The sequence below is a fragment of the Vulpes vulpes genome, chromosome 1 (genome assembly GCF_048418805.1).
Source record: "Vulpes vulpes isolate BD-2025 chromosome 1, VulVul3, whole genome shotgun sequence".
In the NCBI taxonomy this organism is placed as follows: Eukaryota; Metazoa; Chordata; class Mammalia; order Carnivora; family Canidae; genus Vulpes; species Vulpes vulpes.
In genome coordinates this window covers 32,582,518-32,600,663 of record NC_132780.1, presented here as the reverse complement: position 1 = coordinate 32,600,663, position 18,146 = coordinate 32,582,518, and the positions used below count along the sequence as shown (strand labels likewise).

Sequence of the window (18,146 nt, the reverse complement as noted above, 5' to 3'; positions counted from 1 at the left end):
TTTACTGTTCTATAATAGAGCAAACGTTAGGAATGTCATATAAACATCAAAATTGTTACACAACAATCTCTTCAAGATAAAACCTTTAGCAGTATATAAAGGTCTAAAATGAAAACCAAGAGAAAGAAAAATTAAGGAAGTTAAAGCCTGTAAAAATTGATCTGTCTATAAATATGAACCAAATAAATGCTATAACAACAGAACCACAGCCATTTAGGCATATGGTGTTTTTTTTTTTTAAGATTTTTATTTATTTATTCATGAAAGACACACACACACACAGAGGCAGAGACACAGGAGGAGGGAGAAACAGGCTCCATTCAGTGAGCCCTATGTGGGACTCGACCCTGGGACTCTAGGATCACACCTGGGCCGAAGGCAGGTGCTAAACTGCTGAGCCACCCAGGGATCCCAGGCATATGGTTTTTAAAAACCAATTTCAGCTTTATGTGGTCCTCTATGTGTCCCTTTGTAATGAAGAGAAAGTTTAAGGAGAAAGAAAATGGTAAAATGCAATAGAAAAAGACGAATAACTGAGGAATGGCTCTGGTAGGAGTTAGAGATTTTCTACAGTTGGAATCTGAAATGCAGGGAGCACATTTGGTGTATGCTTGTAGAAGACTTACACTAAGGGCATTCTTCTGCTACCTCTGCCAGCAGATGAGTGGCTTCTGAGAATGCATACCAAATTAATTCCCCAGCTGTTCACATGCACACAAGCAGCTGCCACTGTTACTGCCTAACACTTAGGGTAGTCTGTCAGCACCTCTAATCACTGCCATAGCAGACAAGCCTCTCGGCTAAGACCTCTGCTGCACTTCCAAGGAAAGAATCTCTGAATTAAGGACTGGGTTGGCACTAGACTGCCAGCTGTGAGCATTAGAGATGCGACTGCATGTTGCTGGGTCTATCAGCTGCTGAACCATTCTTATTAAAAAATGAGCTTAACGACAAATCCTCTTAAGAAAGTTTCTGAAATCATGAATAGCATTCATTGGAAAACAGAATTCACAGAAATACACTTCACAGATGTTTCAAGAATATGTTTATTTTGCAAAGTAATGCACATCTGTATGAACAGAATAAAAAGACAGAAGAACCTACAGGAAATGGAAATCAAAATGTAAAAAAGGATGTGTTAGGAACTTAAAGGTTGCATCTATTTTTACATAACAGATTTTTCCAACTATAGAAAAAACTAAGATTTTTTTTTAAATATTAGAAAGCCATTTAAGTACTTCAAGCTAAGATAAGATTCCTAATAATATACTTTTAGAGATTTCTATACTAATTACTTTTTTTGAGTGGATGAAAAGTCCTAGGTTGTCTTCCTCATGAAGCAAAAGCACAGTTACCCAGTCTTACCATGGCTCTGTAGTCTTAGCTACAAGAAGAAGCAAAAGTTTATTTGGTTTATTTATTGACCAAATAAACCAAACTTACTTATTTATTTATTTATTTATTTATGATTGGAATTTTTTTTTTAAGATTTATTTATTCATGAGAGAGAGAGAAAGAGAGAGAGAGAGGGGCAGAGACAGAGGTAGAGGGAGAAGCAGGCTCCATGCAGGGAGTCTGATGTGGGACTCAATCCGGGATCTCCAGGATCAGGCTCTGGACTGAAGGCGGCGCTAAACGGCTGAGACATCTGGGCTGCCCAACCAAACTAATTTATAAAGAACATTTAAAACATTTTGGGGGCCCCATTTTTTAAAAATGCACATGTATTTTTCTTATAGTAGAATCAAGTATATTTATCAATTACTTAATAATTATTATTAACTAAAATTATTTGTAAATATTCATAACGGCTTTTAAAAGTACCTTGATCTTTGTGTTTCTAAAATTTTTCCCAGTCCATTTATTGATCTGAAATAAAGATAAAAATGAGGAAGAAAGGATAAAAATTGTTAAATTTTTAAAAAATCATAAGGCATGTTATTCTAAAACAGGAAATAAGCATATACAAATATATCTGGATAAAAAATTAAAACAAATTTATATTTTTTATAACATATTTTTAAATAAAACTTATATTTTTTATAATTTATTTTTTTTCTAATCATAAATCAGGTATATTCTACTTCAGACATGATAGGCAAAAATCCACAGCACAACTGACAAACTAGGGGCTACTCTGAATTATAAAGAGATCCTTCACTTTAGGAAAAATGATTCATGAACAGCCAGTAATTCTAATGTTTTCAAAATTAGTAGATAAATCAAGATTCTTACTGAGACTCATTTTCCACAAGCACACATTGTGGAAATGGCCATAGACAGCCTAGAAGTAAAAACCTAGTTGTGAGTGGCTTTGACCCCAGATGGTCCTGAGTATTCACAGTAACACTAAGTCAAGCATCCAAGTTCTTTCACATAATTACCTCTTGGTTCCCTAACGAGAGTCTCTGCCAGTCCTTCCCTTTCTGATACTACTAAGATAATGAAACAGGACTCCCTCTGTATGGCACCAAAAATGCTAGCTAAATTCTTTGCCACATACTATATACCACATTTATCTTTATACCAGCAATCCCACTGCCTTCAGTGCTACATGCTTCTATATGTGCCTTTCATTGAAGCTTGGGTTCTGTGGCAAGTCTCTCCACCATTTCAAAAGTTCTTAATCTCAGGGATCCCTGGGTGGCGCAGCGGTTTGGCGCCTGCCTTTGGCCCAGGCGCGATCCTGGAGACCTGGGATCGAATCCCACATCGGGCTCCCGATGCATGGAGCCTGCTTCTCCCTCTGCCTATGTCTCTGCCTCTCTCTCTCTCTCTCTCTGTGACTATCATAAATAAATTTTTAAAAAAAATTTAAAAAAAAAGTTCTTAATCTCAACTGAATATACTGTATGGCCTGATGGCCGCTTCTCTCAGATATGTTCATCTTCTTCCAATTCCTCAAATCAAACACCCAGTCAGTTACAAGTCTGATGTACAATGGAGGACCCAAAACCAAAGGGTCTGTCGTTTATCAAAGTGCTTTGTCCAAATTCTTTCCTGGGATTGCTTTACAGAGTAGCCTGGCAACAAGGTGGATAATAGTCAATACTGCTGATGTTACAGACCCAGCTTAAACAGTTAATATGGCAATGGATAAGTCCAGTAGCAATAATCTTTTCTTTCTTGCCAAAAATGTTTGCTACATGGATTTATGTCCTCCTTTCCAGCAATCACAATGATGTAGAGGATTTTGGAAAGAGAAACAAAATTTAGGAGACCAGTGTCAAAAGGGGTAAAAGAAGTAATCTCCATTCACTGCTTTCATCTTTCTAGACTTTTAAAATATATCAACCATTTTTCTATTTCTTTCCTGTTTTTATTCATTGCAGCTTGAAAATACTATGTAAATAAACCATGATAAAAAAATCTACACTCTAATAATTTCAACAGTAGCTAAGAGAGCACTTACTATGTGTCAGGCACTGTGCAAAGTTTGCCAACACTGTCTCATGAACACTTAAACCAAACTTAACGAAGTACATATTATTTCCCATTTTAGAGAGGAGAATTAAAAAGAACACAGGATCACCTTAATTCCAAAACCAGACAAAGATGCCACCAAAAAGGAGAATTATAGACCAATATCCCTGATGAACACAGATGCAAAAATTCTCAACAAGATACTAGCCAATAGTATCCAACAGTACATTAAGAAGATTAGGGCAGCCTGGGTGGCTCAGCGGTTTAGCACTGCCTTGGGCCCAGGGCATGATCCTGGAGACCCAGGATCGAGTCCCATGTTGGGCTCCCTTCATGGAGCCTGCTTCTCCCTCTGCCTGTGTCTCTGCCTCTCTCTCTATCTCTCTGTGTCTCTCATTAATAAATAAATAAAATCTTAAAAAAAAAATTTTTTTTTTTATTCTTTAAAAAGATTCACCATGACCAAGTGGGATTTATCCCCGGGATGCAAGGCTGGTTCAACACTCATAAAGCCATCAGTGTGATAAATCATATCAAGGAGAGAAAAAACAAGAACCATATGACCCTCTCAATAGATACAGAGAAAGCATTTGACAAAATACAGCATCCATTCCTGATCAAAACTCTTCAGAGTGTAGGGATAGAGGGAACATTCCTCATCATGTTAAAAGCCATCTACGACATGTCCACAGCAAATATCATTCTCAATGGGGAAACACTGGGAGCCTTTCCCCTAAGATCAGGACCACAACAGGGACGGCCACTTTCACCACTGCTATTCAACATAGTACTAGAAGTCCTAGCCTCAGCAATCAGGCAACTAAAAGAAATAAAAGGCACTCAAATTGGCAAAGAAGTCAAACTCTCCCTCTTCCCAGATGACATGATACTGTACATAGAAAACCCAAAAGACTCCACTCCAAGATTGCTAGAACTCCTAGAGCAATTCCACAGTGTGGCAGGATACAAAATCAGTGCCCAGAAATCAGTGGCATTTCGATACACTAACAATGAGACTGAAGAAAGAGAAATTAAGGAGTCAATCCCATTTACAATTGCACCCAAAAGCATAAGATACCTAGGAATAAACCTAACCAAAGAGGTAAAGGATCTATACCCTAAAAAACTACAGAACACTTCTGAAAGAAATAGAGGAAGACACAAAGAGATGGAAAAATATTCCATGCTCATGGATTGGAAGAATTAATATTGTGAAAATGTCAATGCTACCCAGGGCAATTTACACATTTAATGCAATCCCTATCAAAATACCATGGACTTTCTTCAGAGAGTTGGAACAAATCATCTTAAGATTTGTGTGGAATCAGAAAAGACCCCGAATAGCCAGGGGAATATTATAAAAGAAAACCAGAGTCAGGGGCATCACAATGCCGGATTTCAAGCTGTACAACAAACTGTGATCATCAAGACAGTATGGTACTGGCACAAAAACAGACACATAAATCAATGGAACAGAATAGAGAATCCAGAAATGGACCCTCAACTCTATGGTCAACTAATATTCGACAAAGCAGGAAAGGCTATCCACTGGAAAAAGGACAGTCACTTCAATAAATGGTGCTGGGAAAATTGGACAGCCATGTGGAAAAGAATGAACCTAGACCATTCTCTTATACCATACACAAAGATAAACTCAAAATGGATGAAAGATCTAAATGTGAGACAAGATTCCATCAAAATCCTAGAGGAGAACACAGGCAACACCCTTTTTGAACTTGGCCACAGCAACTTCTTGCAAGACACATCTATGAAGGCAAGGGAAACAAAAGCAAAAATGAATTATTGGGATTTAATCAAGATAAAAAGCTTCTGCACAGCAAAAGAAACAGTCAACAAAACTAAAAGACAACCTACAGAATGGGAGAAGATATTTGCAAATGACATATCACATAAAGGGCTAGTATCCAAGGTGTATAAAGAACTTATTAAACTCAACAGCAAAGAAACAAACAATCCAATCATGAAATGGGCAAAAGACATGAACAGAAATTTCACAGAGGAAGACATAGACATGGCTAACAAGCACATGAGAAAATGCTCCGCGCATCCCTTGCCATCAGGGAAATACAAATCAAAACCACAATGAGATACCACCTCACACCAGTGAGAATGGGGAAAATTAACAAGGCAGGAAACAACAAATGTTGGACAGGATGTGGAGAAAGGGGAACCCTCTTGCACTCTTGGTGGGAATGTGAACTGGTACAGCCACTCTGGAAAACTGTGTGAAGGTTCCTCAAAGAGTTAAAAATAGAACTACCCTATATCCCAGCAATTGCACTGCTGGGGATTTACCCCAAAAATACAGATGCAGTGAAACGCCAGGACACCTGCACCCCGATGTTTATAGCAGCAATGTCCACAATAGCCACACTGCAGAAGGAGCCTCGGTGTCCATCAAAAGATCAATGGATAAAGAAGCTGTGGTCTAGGGGATCCCTGGGTGGCGCAGCGGTTTGGCGCCTGCCTTTGGCCCAGGGCGCGATCCTGGAGACCCGGGATCGAATCCCACATCAGGCTCCCGGTGCATGGAGCCTGCTTCTCCCTCCGCCTGTGTCTCTGCCTCTCTCTCTCTCTCTCTCTATGACTATCATAAATAAAAAAAAAAAAAAAAGAAGCTGTGGTCTATGTATACAATGGAATATTACTCAGCCATTAGAAACGACAAATATCCACCATTTGCTTCAACGTGGATGGAACTGGAGGGTATTATGCTAAGTGAAATAAGTCAATCGGAAAAGGACAAACTTTATACAGTCTCATTCATTTGGGGAATATAAAAAATAGTATAAGGGAATAAAGGGGAAAGGAGAGAAAATGAGTGGGAAAAATCAGTGAGGGTGACAGAACATGAGAGACACCTAACTCTGGGAAACGAACAATGAGTAGCGTAAAGGGAGGTGGGCGGGGGATTGGGGTGACTGAGGGGGGCACTTGACGGGATGAGCACTAGGTGATATGCTGTATGTTGGCAAATTGAACTCCAATAAAAAAATAATTAAAAAAAAAAAAAGAACACAGCAAAAAAACAGACAAAAAGTAGAACCCAACCAGATTCTAAAGTTCATCTTCTTAAACACATGCAGTGGTCAGCCTGGGTGGCTCAGCGGTTTAGTGCCGCCTTTAGCCCAGGGCGTGATCCTGGAGACCCAGGATCAAGTCCCGTGTCAGGCTCCCGGTGCATGGAGCCTGCTTCTCCCTCTGCCTGTGTCTCTCATGAATAAAATAAAATCTTCCAAAAAAAAAAAAAAAAAAAAAAGAAAACAAAACAAAACAAAACCCACTATGCAGCACTACCTGCCCTCCACATGGAGACAGTATTACAGTTTTTCATAGTAAAGACTCAAAGGATATTATTATTAAGATAAAACAAATATACAAATAGGAAATTTACTTCTTCAATCATTAATCACTGTAGGCAATCTTCTTACAAGCCTTATCTTTACTGATTCAATTTATAACACGCTATATAAACAGAATCAAAATCTGATGTCAGCAGATTACACCCATTAGAAATGATTAATAATAAAAGCTACTGACTGTCTCTTTGAAGATGACATTTATTAACTTATGACTTAAAAAATAATTCAAAGTCCCTGAACTCAAATGCCATTTGAAAAGTCCAAATGACTGTTGGGTCATTTAGCACATCTGAGTGAGTATCATTCATCTTGTCCTACATTGACCAATCTTGGCCACGGACACTGAAGACATCAAACCAAAGCTGAAAGACAGGCATGTTTAGTTGACAGTCAGGGAAGACAAATCAGTGAGGGCTCAGGGAAAGGAGACCACCTGAGTCAGGGGAGACTTCACAGAGGAGTGAGGGAGGGGGCATTGGGAGGACTCTAGAGAATGGATAAAATTGCTTATGAAAAACAAAAAAAGAAAGCAAAGAAAAACAGAGACAATGAAGGAATTCAAGGACTGGCAGAGTGAGAGCACGTAAGAGTAAATAAAGGATCTGGCAAGACACATCCATGGGAAAGTAAGTCACCCTGAGTAAAGTTAGAGAGCTTCCTGTAGGGAGAGAGTCAAAGAGAAGACCAGAAAAGGAGGATGGAGTCAGAAGATCCTGAATATTAGTCTATGTTCTAACTCCATTTTGTGAGAAATGGGGAATAATTCTATATATTGCCATTACATAATAGCCAATCAGACATCAACAATAAATGATTCCCAAATGATACTTGATGCAGGTCAACCTTGAACTTAAGTTTCTACAGGATAATATACTAGTTTTTTGTATAGTACACTTCGGATCTGTAGGTAATTAACACTTAAAATTTCATACCTAATGGCTGCTCTTAATTTGCTTAAATCCTCTTCTGAAACCAAGTCTGTTTTATTAATGATGATGATATCTGCCAAAGCGACTTGCCTAAATTAGCAAACAAAGAACAGATGTCAAGAGAAATGTTAAGAAATTAAAAATAGCAACACCTCCTTCAGATCAAATAGCATTAAGAACTATATAGTACTCTATACAGTAAGTGAATTTACTATTTATTATGCTTCAAACAGTAAGAATAAATTGCATCCATCACTATTAAATTCAGATTTCACATGTATTCATTCAAAAGATATTTCCGAAGTGCTCTCACTTGTTACTCTGAAACTACAAAGTATTCCCAAATGTTTACAATCAAGGATTATTTTCAACTCATAATTTTATAAAGAAATGCAAAAAAGTCAGATATTCAATATGGTCAAACATGGATAGTCTACTGATTAAAATATTCCATGTTATTACCTAGAATTTTCAAGGAAATAAAACAAATTAACATGAACACCAAACCATTTTTTTTAAACTACACTTCAGAAGATACATCAAGATCTTGGACAAATGTCTCTTTCATCACTATAAATATGTATTTTCTCTGTAAAATAGATACACAGACATTCAAGTTAAAGAATCCCATTGACAGAATGCTAGATAACAAAATAGCTTACTATAAATAGAAGTTCTTTTTCTATTAACAGAAGTAGAGAACTGAGATTCTTTAAATTTTCCTCAATTCTTCAGGAAATTTTAATCACTAGGCTATTTATCCCTAATTCTAGTTTTATGCTACTTGAAGATATTGTCATTTGTTTCAAAGAACATAGCCAAATTCTCAAAAATAAATGAACTTTAATTCATTGAAAAACCAAGTATTGAAGTATATACCAAGTATTGTAGTATATACATCACAATCCCGTTTTTGTTTAAGTGTTCTATGAATAAAGATTTAATGTGGACATCTCAAAATATAAACAGTTACTATATTTAAATTGGAGGCCTTCTATGTTTTACTTTATTTTGGCTTTTTAAAAAAGGTTTATTTAGTTGAAAGAGAGAGCACAAGTGGAGGGAAGGGGCAGAGGGAAAAGGAGAGAAACAGACTCCCTGATGAGCACAGAGCCCAACACAGGCTAGATCTCTCATACCCTAAGACCTTGACCTGAGCTGAAATCAAGTCACTTAAACTGAATGAGCCACCCAGGTGCCTCATCTTCATTGTGGCTTTTATGACACTTCACTATTTTCTATTTGGCTTATTTATTTACATTACATTTTCTATAATGAATATATTTTAATAAATAAACTTACAAAAATGTTTAAGTTCAGTTTAATCTGAATTATACCTATATACCCAATGCAGTGTTCAGGCAGGATTACAGCACCACAGAGCACCACACTCCAAAATGAGAGGGAGCCAACTGCTTGCTGGCAATCTATTATTAATGTCTGGATCATCCTTAGCAAACGTCAGAGAGCCCCCCCCTTTACCCCAGCAGCAGACTTAGCAACTGTGCTGTATGGCAAAGCTTTTTCCTCCATTAGCAAGAATGCTTAGGGTAGGCACACTAAGTTAAATATTTCTAAGTCTAAAGACAACCCAATTAGGAACATAAAGGTATCTAAACAAAAAAATGTTCTAAATGCAAATTAAAACTATTTCCATATTTGTCCCTCTGTTGTTCTAAATAACAGTGAATATGTGAATCAAATGAATTACTGTTGAAGAAGGCAGTAAATGAACCAATTCTTTTCTTTATAATCCTCTTCAATCCCAATTAAATTACATTAGTTTTAAATATTCCACTGTTCCCAAGCTCCTCTCAGAGAACTGCTGTGCCCAACACTCATTTTATGCTATATAGTAAAAGTTTTAAATAAAATTTAGTCATCAGACCATTATAAACAGCAATAATTCAATTACCAGGGAAAAAAGATAACACATTTTCCTTGACTATGTTTTTGTATTTCTCACTTTGGCTTGAGATTTCATAATAATTTCTTCTTTCCAATTCGCTAGTAATCAATATATACTTTATTTTTTTTTAACACTTTATGTGACAAAGAGAGAATGAGAGAGAGTACAAGCAGGGGGCAGAGGGAGATGGAGAAGCAAGTAGCCCAACATGGTGATTGATCCAGGACCCTGGGATCATGATATGCTGAACCACCCACACAGGTGCCCCCAGTAATCAGTATGTACTTTAAATATGAATACCTGGAAGCTTCATTGATAAGGCCATCAGGTTTTTCTTCTTCTAAATGCTAAAAAAACAAAGTTTGAAAAAAGTTACTGTGGGAAAACATAAATGCTAATATCAACACAATGAATTTTACTTTGGAGACTCCTTTCTTGCTTCTAATATAGATTTCAACAAGTTCTATCACTGAACATGCAAATGCAGAACTAATTTTTCTAACTTAAAGCATTTTAATCCCCATTTGTAATTGTTTTCCTACAGTGAATCTGTTGGGTTTTTGAGAGGAGGGGGCAGGACTGAAATTGTTCCCCTGCTATCTCCTTTTTCTTAAAAGGAAAACCCTCTAGATTTAAATAATGTCAATAAAAACAAAAAGCAATAGGCTTTTGTCAAAGTATAGGCCTTTTTCTTTTCTCAAAACTGTTTTTCTTCTAAATATTCATTATTTTAAAGAGATAACCACTAAAATTAGCCTTCCTTAAAATCTAATACACTTCTGTCCATTCCAGTCCCACTTCCCACTTCCCATCCTAGCATCACATACAATATGGATTCAGTGCTGAGCCCTTCATATGCCCTCGAAACAAGGGAAGGCCACAGCCCCAATCCTAGCCTAAAAGCAGTTTATCACTTAGAGAAACCCACACTTTAGTGACATGGCCTCTCAGGGCAACTGTTGACTTTGCTGACCCTCTCCAGAGGTCAAAAAAATACTACTAGCTCCAAAAAAATACTATGACACTAATTTAGGGGCCTACAAGGAAGCTTTTATCTCTCCAGAAGCAGTTATTATTTGTCCACAATCCTATTTAAATCCCTAAAGGCATCAATGCCATAAGGCTCATCTCTGCAAAACGTTTCACCTTCATTACTCCAACCCTCACAATAAAAAGCTGTTTACTGGGGTTAGAGGAAATTTGATTATATTAACATTCTTTGTATTTGAAATCAAACTTCATAAATTCTTAAATCCTTTTACACATTAACACATTTAGCCTTCATAAGAATTCAAGGAAATAGCTATTCTCATTTTACAAAAGAAGAAACTAAATCTAATACTGTCACTGTCACAGGATACCTTATGATAGGGGAATTTTTCAAAAACTGAAAACAAGCTCAATTGAAGTAAAATGACCATTATTTTAAAAACTTATGAGTGAAAGCTTTTTATGTCATATAAAATCAGTCTTGTATACAGATGTTACATAAATGTTAACAATCATGTAAGAGTATTCTCATAGAGATTACCTAAAAATTACAAATTACATTTTTATTATTAGAGTATTATATCAAAAACTGTTCCTTGCCAAAAGACAAAGTTTACTATTTTTTTTTTTTTGCTTTTTAAAACTTTATTTCAACATAACTATGCTTACAGAAATACACTCATATTGGTTAATAGAATGCAATTTAAGTTTAACTTATCCTACACAATTTGGACCAAAAACTTGGTACATGGTTTAAGCTTTAAAAAAAAAAAAAAAGGATTCGCAATCTGGTTTTTCATCTATTACAAATGTATATAAAAGATCCTCCCATCAAATGCTGCTAAAGCAGGCAGCAAGAACCTTGAGAAGTTAACCTTTGGTTTGTCTCGGAAAAATAACACGTATTGCACTGTAAAAGTTTATAAAATTGGTGCAACAAAACATTGTTGTAATGTTTCAATGCCAGTTTACAAAGATCAATTAACTAATGGATGTTGAAAAGGGTGGGGAGAGCCTATGTACAAAGTGAAAATGTAAAAGCTATCTGATTTAGTTAAAATTGCATGTAGATTGCAAGTCTACACAAACCAAGATTCAGATAATTCCGCGAATCTGAAATAACACTATCAGCTCAGTTCATCTGCTGAGGTCAACAAGGAAACTGCACACTAGCGGTTTTTCTGGTTTATGCAAAAAAGAAAATTTTCTTCCCCAGCTTTTCAGTCCAGAACTGATATTATACTACAGGCAAGGTATTCCTTCCATTGTCAACATTCATGGGGTGACATGTGATAAGGTCTACTTGGGTTTAAATTTATTTGCATTAGCACTTATATGCAAAATAGTCCCCAAAGTTAAAGACCACATGACTTTAGAAGTGACTCTAAAAAATAAAATGGCCCTTCTTGGAAGACTAGAACAAAACATCCAGCCATAGTTACAAGAAGCCTTATCAGAAAAGTAGCCCCTTATGAATTACACCTCAATAAAAAAAAAAAGTAGCCCCCAAAGAAGCAGCTCTGAAAAGAGGAAAAAATATAACTTAAGATATCTTGAAGAGCAATGTGAATATAGATAGGTTCAGAAGATAAAAAGAGATACATTTTCATAAGACTACCTAGGATTAGGCTTATAATGTATTCTAGTATTTCAAGTTTATCTCTAGTTACTAAACATCATTGCAGTCAAAGTATGATCGATCCCAGCAGGGAATCTTGAACAATTCTGATCCTCCCATGTTCTATTCTGAAATAACCACTTTATATTTCATTTATTTTCTTTTATCTGGTGATCTCTTTGAGGCAGGCTTCAGAGTTTGGCAATGCAACATGAAAAGAATAGGAAAAGCATTGATGAAGTGTGGTTGGAAACTTGTTAAATATCTGAGAGTGAAGTTTGAGTTAAAAGACATTTGAACTTGGGATTGACTGGGAGGCCAAAGATTTAAAGAAGAGAAGATTCTCTCAAGACACGAGGAGTAAGTTGTGTGTTAATGGTGTGTGTTTTGTGTGCATGAATGGGAATTATAAATGATGTTGAATTCTAGGTGAATTCACGGCTCCGACAATCATTGTCAACAGAAGATCAAGCTGCAAATATTTATGTTTTAAAACTTAAATTATAAAGCTAGTTAAATCTTTCTAACAACTAGTTTTAATGTTCATGGGTACATTTTATGTAAGTTTACTATTTTTACTAGTTATTCTTGACCTGAGGCTACTGTAAACCCTATTATTAATGTCCTATAGAGAATAAGGGCTCTCACCATTCTGGAAATAATAACTAGCACAGGCTAAAAAAATATTTGTTGAATGAACTGTAGTTAACACCCCTATTTGTTGACAAAGATAAGTGGATGTTATTTGAAATATTCTATTTGATGTGCAGCAACAAATCCCTTTCTATTCAGTGGTGTATATTTAACAAAGATGTATTTTTCATAAGGTATCTGTTCCTGAAAGATCCTGGAATATACTAGTTCTTTCAAAAATTTGGAATATTTTTCAAAGTACTACATTGTTGACCTTTTGGAAGCTTTATTTACATATGAATTTGGGGCTCTCTGGCTGTGAGTTAGTGGGTTATAAAAAAAGATATGGCAAGAAAATAAGAGATTTTGGTTTTTCATTTCTATACCTAAATAGAACTAATAGTTTCACAAGTAATCCATGTTTTTAATGCATTTACTTCTCCAGAAGATTAGAAATCTACACTCAAAAGTTAACTTGGAAAAACCAATATTTTACTACCTTCAGGAAGTCAAGAAGAATCAAAAATAAAAACAAGTTAAAATCCCCAAAATAAAAATAGGCCAATATGTACAATCTATTACAGATAAGACATGTTATAATCATACATAATTATAGAAAAACAGATAAAAAGCCCTGTTCTATGCATATATGGTTATAGAAACATAAATAATAAATGCACATTAACACTTATTTTATCATACAAATATTTACCAACATTTATTTCCCTTATGTAACTTCCTACTTCCCCAAGTCAAACTGCAAAAAGACTAAAACCACTCTGTTTCTCAAGAGGACATTCTCCAGTATCAATGATTCAGTCGGATAACTTCCATTTATAATGTTAAAAAATGGGAATTCTGGTATTCTATTCTACTTGTACAGGCAAGGAAGGAAAATATTTGCAATCCCCTCCCCCCAAATTTTAGAGTGCATATGTGTGAATACACACACACACACACACACACACACACACACACACAAAGGATTCCTTATCTCTGCTGAGAAACTATGGCTTTTGCTTATATATTAGGAAAGAGAAAAAATATTTTGGTACTAATTAATCCAACACATCCAAAGAGTCAAGATTCAACCCTCCAAGTCAGCACACAGTTAAGAGTGTAAGGTTTCTTTCTCTCTTACTGTGAAAGAAACCCTTTGAAATAACACCAAGGTAGACATGACTTCAAGAATGGCTACTGGGTGTCCTTTTCTGCAGAAACAGAAACAAGGTGGATGGGAAAGAAAAGAGAAAGATGGGGAAAACGTTGTTGTTGACCAAACTGGAAAGAAATCTAGTGTCAAAGATGTCAGACTACATTTTAAAAAAGCAGCAGTAAGCAGCTCTCTCTTTCTAAAGGATTGGATATAGATCTGATGCTATTTCAGCTGCTAGAAAATGATTATTGCATAATGTCAGTCTATTTATTTTTCTAGTCTTTTCCAAGCCAAACTGTTTTCTGACTGAATTGTTTCAACAGCTAGTGCAATATAACAGAAGAGCCAGAAAGAAACCTCTTGCTTGACCTTTCCTGTGTAACTTCATCCATTGATTCTATTGCATTAAATGCTGTCACGTTTGTAGAACTGAAAAGAACAATGTTGGTAGCCTGGGTGTCAAGTCCTGAGAATAGAGAGCTGTCATTTGAAGTTGTCCAATTCTTTGCCCGTGATTAAAAAATGAATATTTCAGATCAATGGGTGACAATCCCATTAGAGTGATAGCCCATGATATCAATTACCATTTCAGTTTCAATTTGGCTGCCTGGCCACAGGGTACCATTTCTCAGCTTTACTTGTGATGGGCTGGCTCTGTGAAGCATGACACCCTTAAATTGCTGCCCATTATCCAAGTGTCATTACTTGTACTGCCTCAGAATTCTCTGAATCACAAGCAGCTACTGAGGTCAAGCTTTGCATCCAGAGGAATTGGACAAGTGGGCAAATTCTTTATATAAAAGAAAAGTTATTTATCTGGCATCTGACTTAGAAAATCTAAAGTTTCCATTATCCTGACAGTATGTCAGTTTTGTGTAGGTATATTGATTTAATAATTTAAGAGGTTTTATCAAGGTGGCAGAAGGTTAAACGTTTACTGTGTTTGCATTATTCAGAATGTTGCTTTGTTTATATGGCCTCAATTACACTGACAATAGATTCTATTTAACTCCTCTGCACATCTAAATATACATATAAAATTAATCCTGTAATCATAAATACATAAAGAGTTTAACTCTCAATAACTCTCAATACTTTAAGTCTATCAAAAGAACAAAATAACTTATCTCCTGTAGGCATCTCAAATTTGATAATAAATATACATAAGATTAATTCAAATATGCCTATAATAAACATTCAGAGTGAAGAATTTGATGTATTTTGCTTCCCCCATAAACATTTTGTTAGAAATAAAACGATTTTAGAACAGTTGGAATTTTTCTGAGTAAAAATGAAATATTTGGAATCTTTTTTTTGATTCCTAAGATGATTAATAAATTTGGACTTAAAATCTATAAAGAAATTATTTCCCAAACATCTCAAATTAGCCTGCTCTATTCCTGAAGGAGCCAAAGGGCCAGGGAAGGGATACTGGTAACCATTTAACAAGCCTGTCATATAACCCCGAGAGAATAATTTTATTGAAGGTTTGGAAGAAAAACTTTTTTTCTAAGATTTTATTTTTTTAGGCAATCTCTATACCCAACATGAGGCTTGAACTCACAACCCCATGATCAAGAGTCACACAACTCCATGGACTGAACCAGCCAGGTGCCCCAGAAGGAAAACTTTTTCGAATTAACAAATTCAGATATATTGTGGAACAGAATACAAAATGGACATGAAATTTTAAAAATTAAATTTAAATTTCCTAGAAATGATTACTTAGGGTGCTATCCACATTCCAGACTGGGACCAGGAGATGGAAGATAATTTCATTCTCTTTTCCCTAGTAATATTTGACTTGGAAAGTTGAGAATTACTGTTTTATTTTATGCACTAATATGTTTAAAAAAATCTTACTAGGGCAGCCTGGGTGGCTCAGTGGTTTAGCGCCGCCTTCAGCCCAGGGCATGATCCTGGAGACCCAGGATCGAGTCCCACATCAGGCTCCCTGCATGGAGCCTGCTTCTCCCTCTCCCTCTGCCTGTGTCACTGCCTCTCTTTCTCTCTGTGTCTCTCATGAATAAATAAATAAATCTTAAAAAAAAATCTTACTAGGTGCATTTTATGAACTGAAGTCTCTTTAAATGCATTTGAGGAGCTTGATAGTTATGAAAACATTCACAGGAGGATGACTTTTAAAGGAGAGTTTCTCCTCATTACACCTATGTATAAATCTTGATTTCTTCAAAATAAGGTAAAGCAATTATATTTTTAAATGCAATTATTTCTGATAGCAGTTTAACAAGAAAAAAAAAGTTCTGCTTTATCAAGCTCACTTTTTTCTATCAACTAGAAAAACCCATCAACATTGGGGTTGAATCCCAGTGAGGAGTTAGTTACACATACCCAAACTGTATCCTTTAATACAGTCATTATAAAATATTATAAAATATTACACTTCCAATTTCTATCATATCAAACCAGGGTAACAGAAAATAACTTAATTTTAAAATGCAATAATTAAAAGACACACAAATTTCATCTACCATTCAGGATATTTAAAAAAAGTTTTTTGTTAAAATATCCAAACAAAATGTAGAATATGATAATCAATCCACATTCCCAGCTTTAACAAATAATTAGTTATTTGTGCACAGCAATCTTTCAACTTACTTTTAATCCATATTTTGAATCCACAACAGTTATGATACCTACAAAGGAATACATCTTTTAATCACCTTTATACTTGAGAATGAAAATCACAACTAACCTATTTCAGTTGCCAAATGTTACTCAATAAAGTATTGGTTTTTCTCTTGACAAAGATGCAATTTAATTCAATTCCACCAATAAGTAAACACATTTCAAATGTGTACTGAGTGCTTAGCACCATGTTAAGGCATTATAGAGATTATAAAATATTTTTTAAATTAAATAAAGAAGAAAATAAGATTTCTTTGGCCTTTAAAAAGCTCACATTCCAAAATATGATGAGACAAATTCCATAATATAAAGTGCAATGTGATAAATTACACAAGATAGGTTATTTTTCCAGTTTATATTCACATAATCAAAATCGAGACTTTTCTTAACATTTAAATTATTGCTTAACAAATCTGAGGTGTGTTAAGAGATCTTATTCTCAGTACTTTGCATTGAATCTCACACTAATATTTTCCATAACATGTACCTAAGTTTCCAAAAGGTCAATTTGTTTGGCAATCTCTGAATTTATAAGCTAAATAATTTTTTCAAATGGTAACAGCAGAATGAGTTTGACGATATCTAGGGAATTCAACTAACTACATGCTACACATATTAGCGCCAAATGACTGGGCACAGTCTTAAATTTCACTCTTTAGTCTAAGGAAGACCTGGTTTAAAGAAAGGTAAAGGATGAGAGGGGCATAGTTACTTCATTCACAAAGTTTCTAATATGTCTTAAATGAAGTCTATGAATAAAATTGTCCAAAAGTGTTACAGCAAATAAAGTAAGGGGTGAGGGCTTTGCTTAATTCTTATCTTCAAGAGAAAAATGAAATGTAGAAATATGATCCTCATACTGTACATTTGCTAATATACTAAGTACATAAATTAAACAGAGGATAAAAGAAACCCACATCAGGGACACCTGGGTGGCTCAGTGGTTGAGCATCTGCCTTTGGCTCAGGGCTTGATCCTGGGATCCAGGATCCAGTTCTACCATCAGGCTCCCCGCAGGGAGACAGCTTCTCCTTCTCCCTCTGCTTATGTCTCTGCTTCTCTCTGTGTGTCTCTCATGAATAAATAAATAAATCTTAAAAAAAAAAAAAACCTACATCATATTTTATTTTTTTAAATTTTTTTAAATTTTTATTTATTATTTATGATAGTCACAGAGAGAGAGAGAGAGAGAGAGAGGCAGAGACACAGGCAGAGGGAGAAGCAGGTTCCATGCACTGGGAGCCTGATGTGGGATTCGATCCCGGGTCTCCAGGATCGCACCCTGGGCCAAAGGCAGGTGTCAAACCGCTGCGCCACCCAGGGATCCCCTACATCGTATTTTAAAAGGAAAATCTTAGTGAAAGCACTAATTGGGAGGTGACATTAAGATCCAGCATCTAGTTCTACCATTGTCTGAGGCTTTGTAATCTGTTATAAACAAAGGCTCACTTCATTA

At 35.6% G+C, this 18,146-nt stretch overlaps 1 protein-coding gene across 3 annotated transcripts in view; it reads right to left on the bottom strand.

The window, feature by feature from the left end:
- Positions 1-18,146, bottom strand: part of ZNG1A (Zn regulated GTPase metalloprotein activator 1A) — a 59,751-nt gene that overhangs the window by 18,513 nt on the left and 23,092 nt on the right. For 2 of the 3 annotated variants that reach the window (XM_026001580.2, XM_026001582.2), the window contains exons 6-9: positions 16,661-16,698; positions 9,945-9,991; positions 7,739-7,825; positions 1,825-1,869 (exon numbers count right to left, since the gene is read on the bottom strand). In XM_026001580.2, the coding sequence (XP_025857365.1) occupies positions 1,825-1,869; positions 7,739-7,825; positions 9,945-9,991; positions 16,661-16,698 (217 nt within the window). The remainder of the gene's footprint in view (positions 1-1,824; positions 1,870-7,738; positions 7,826-9,944; positions 9,992-16,660; positions 16,699-18,146) is intronic. The other variant, XM_026001581.2, reaches the window with a different exon arrangement.